This window comes from Merops nubicus, unplaced genomic scaffold (genome assembly GCF_000691845.1).
Source record: "Merops nubicus isolate BGI_N331 unplaced genomic scaffold, ASM69184v1 scaffold49461, whole genome shotgun sequence".
Classification (NCBI taxonomy): Eukaryota; Metazoa; Chordata; class Aves; order Coraciiformes; family Meropidae; genus Merops; species Merops nubicus.
In genome coordinates, this window is record NW_008588602.1 from 1,489 (window position 1) to 1,776 (window position 288).

The following is a 288-nucleotide window of genomic DNA, read 5'->3' on the forward strand; positions in this document are numbered from 1 at the left end:
GAATAAAGCAGAGACAGACACACACACACACACCCCTCCTTCTGCTCATGCAATGGGTTTGCACCCTGAAAAATAACGCTCAACCCCTAAGGCATGCAATCCCCACGGGTCTTTTTCGGGGGGAGCCTGGGTCAGACTCTTGCCCCTTCGTCGTTCTGCCTCCCCCTCCATAAAAGCGGGTGCCACAGGCACCACACACACACACACCCGTTACCTGTTGGGGGGCCTGCGGGGCTGTCGGGCATATGGGCGGCGGGACCGAGCAACGTTCACGGTGCACTCTGATCT

At 58.7% G+C, this 288-nt stretch overlaps 1 protein-coding gene across 1 annotated transcript in view; it reads right to left on the reverse strand.

Moving 5' to 3' along the window:
* Positions 1-245, reverse strand: part of PML (promyelocytic leukemia) — a gene marked incomplete at its 3' end in the record, with an annotated part of 1,726 nt that extends 1,481 nt beyond the window's left edge. The window contains exon 1 of the mRNA XM_008949299.1: positions 215-245. Within this exon, the coding sequence (XP_008947547.1) occupies positions 215-245 (31 nt within the window). The remainder of the gene's footprint in view (positions 1-214) is intronic.
* Between the last annotated feature and the right edge of the window lie 43 nt (positions 246-288).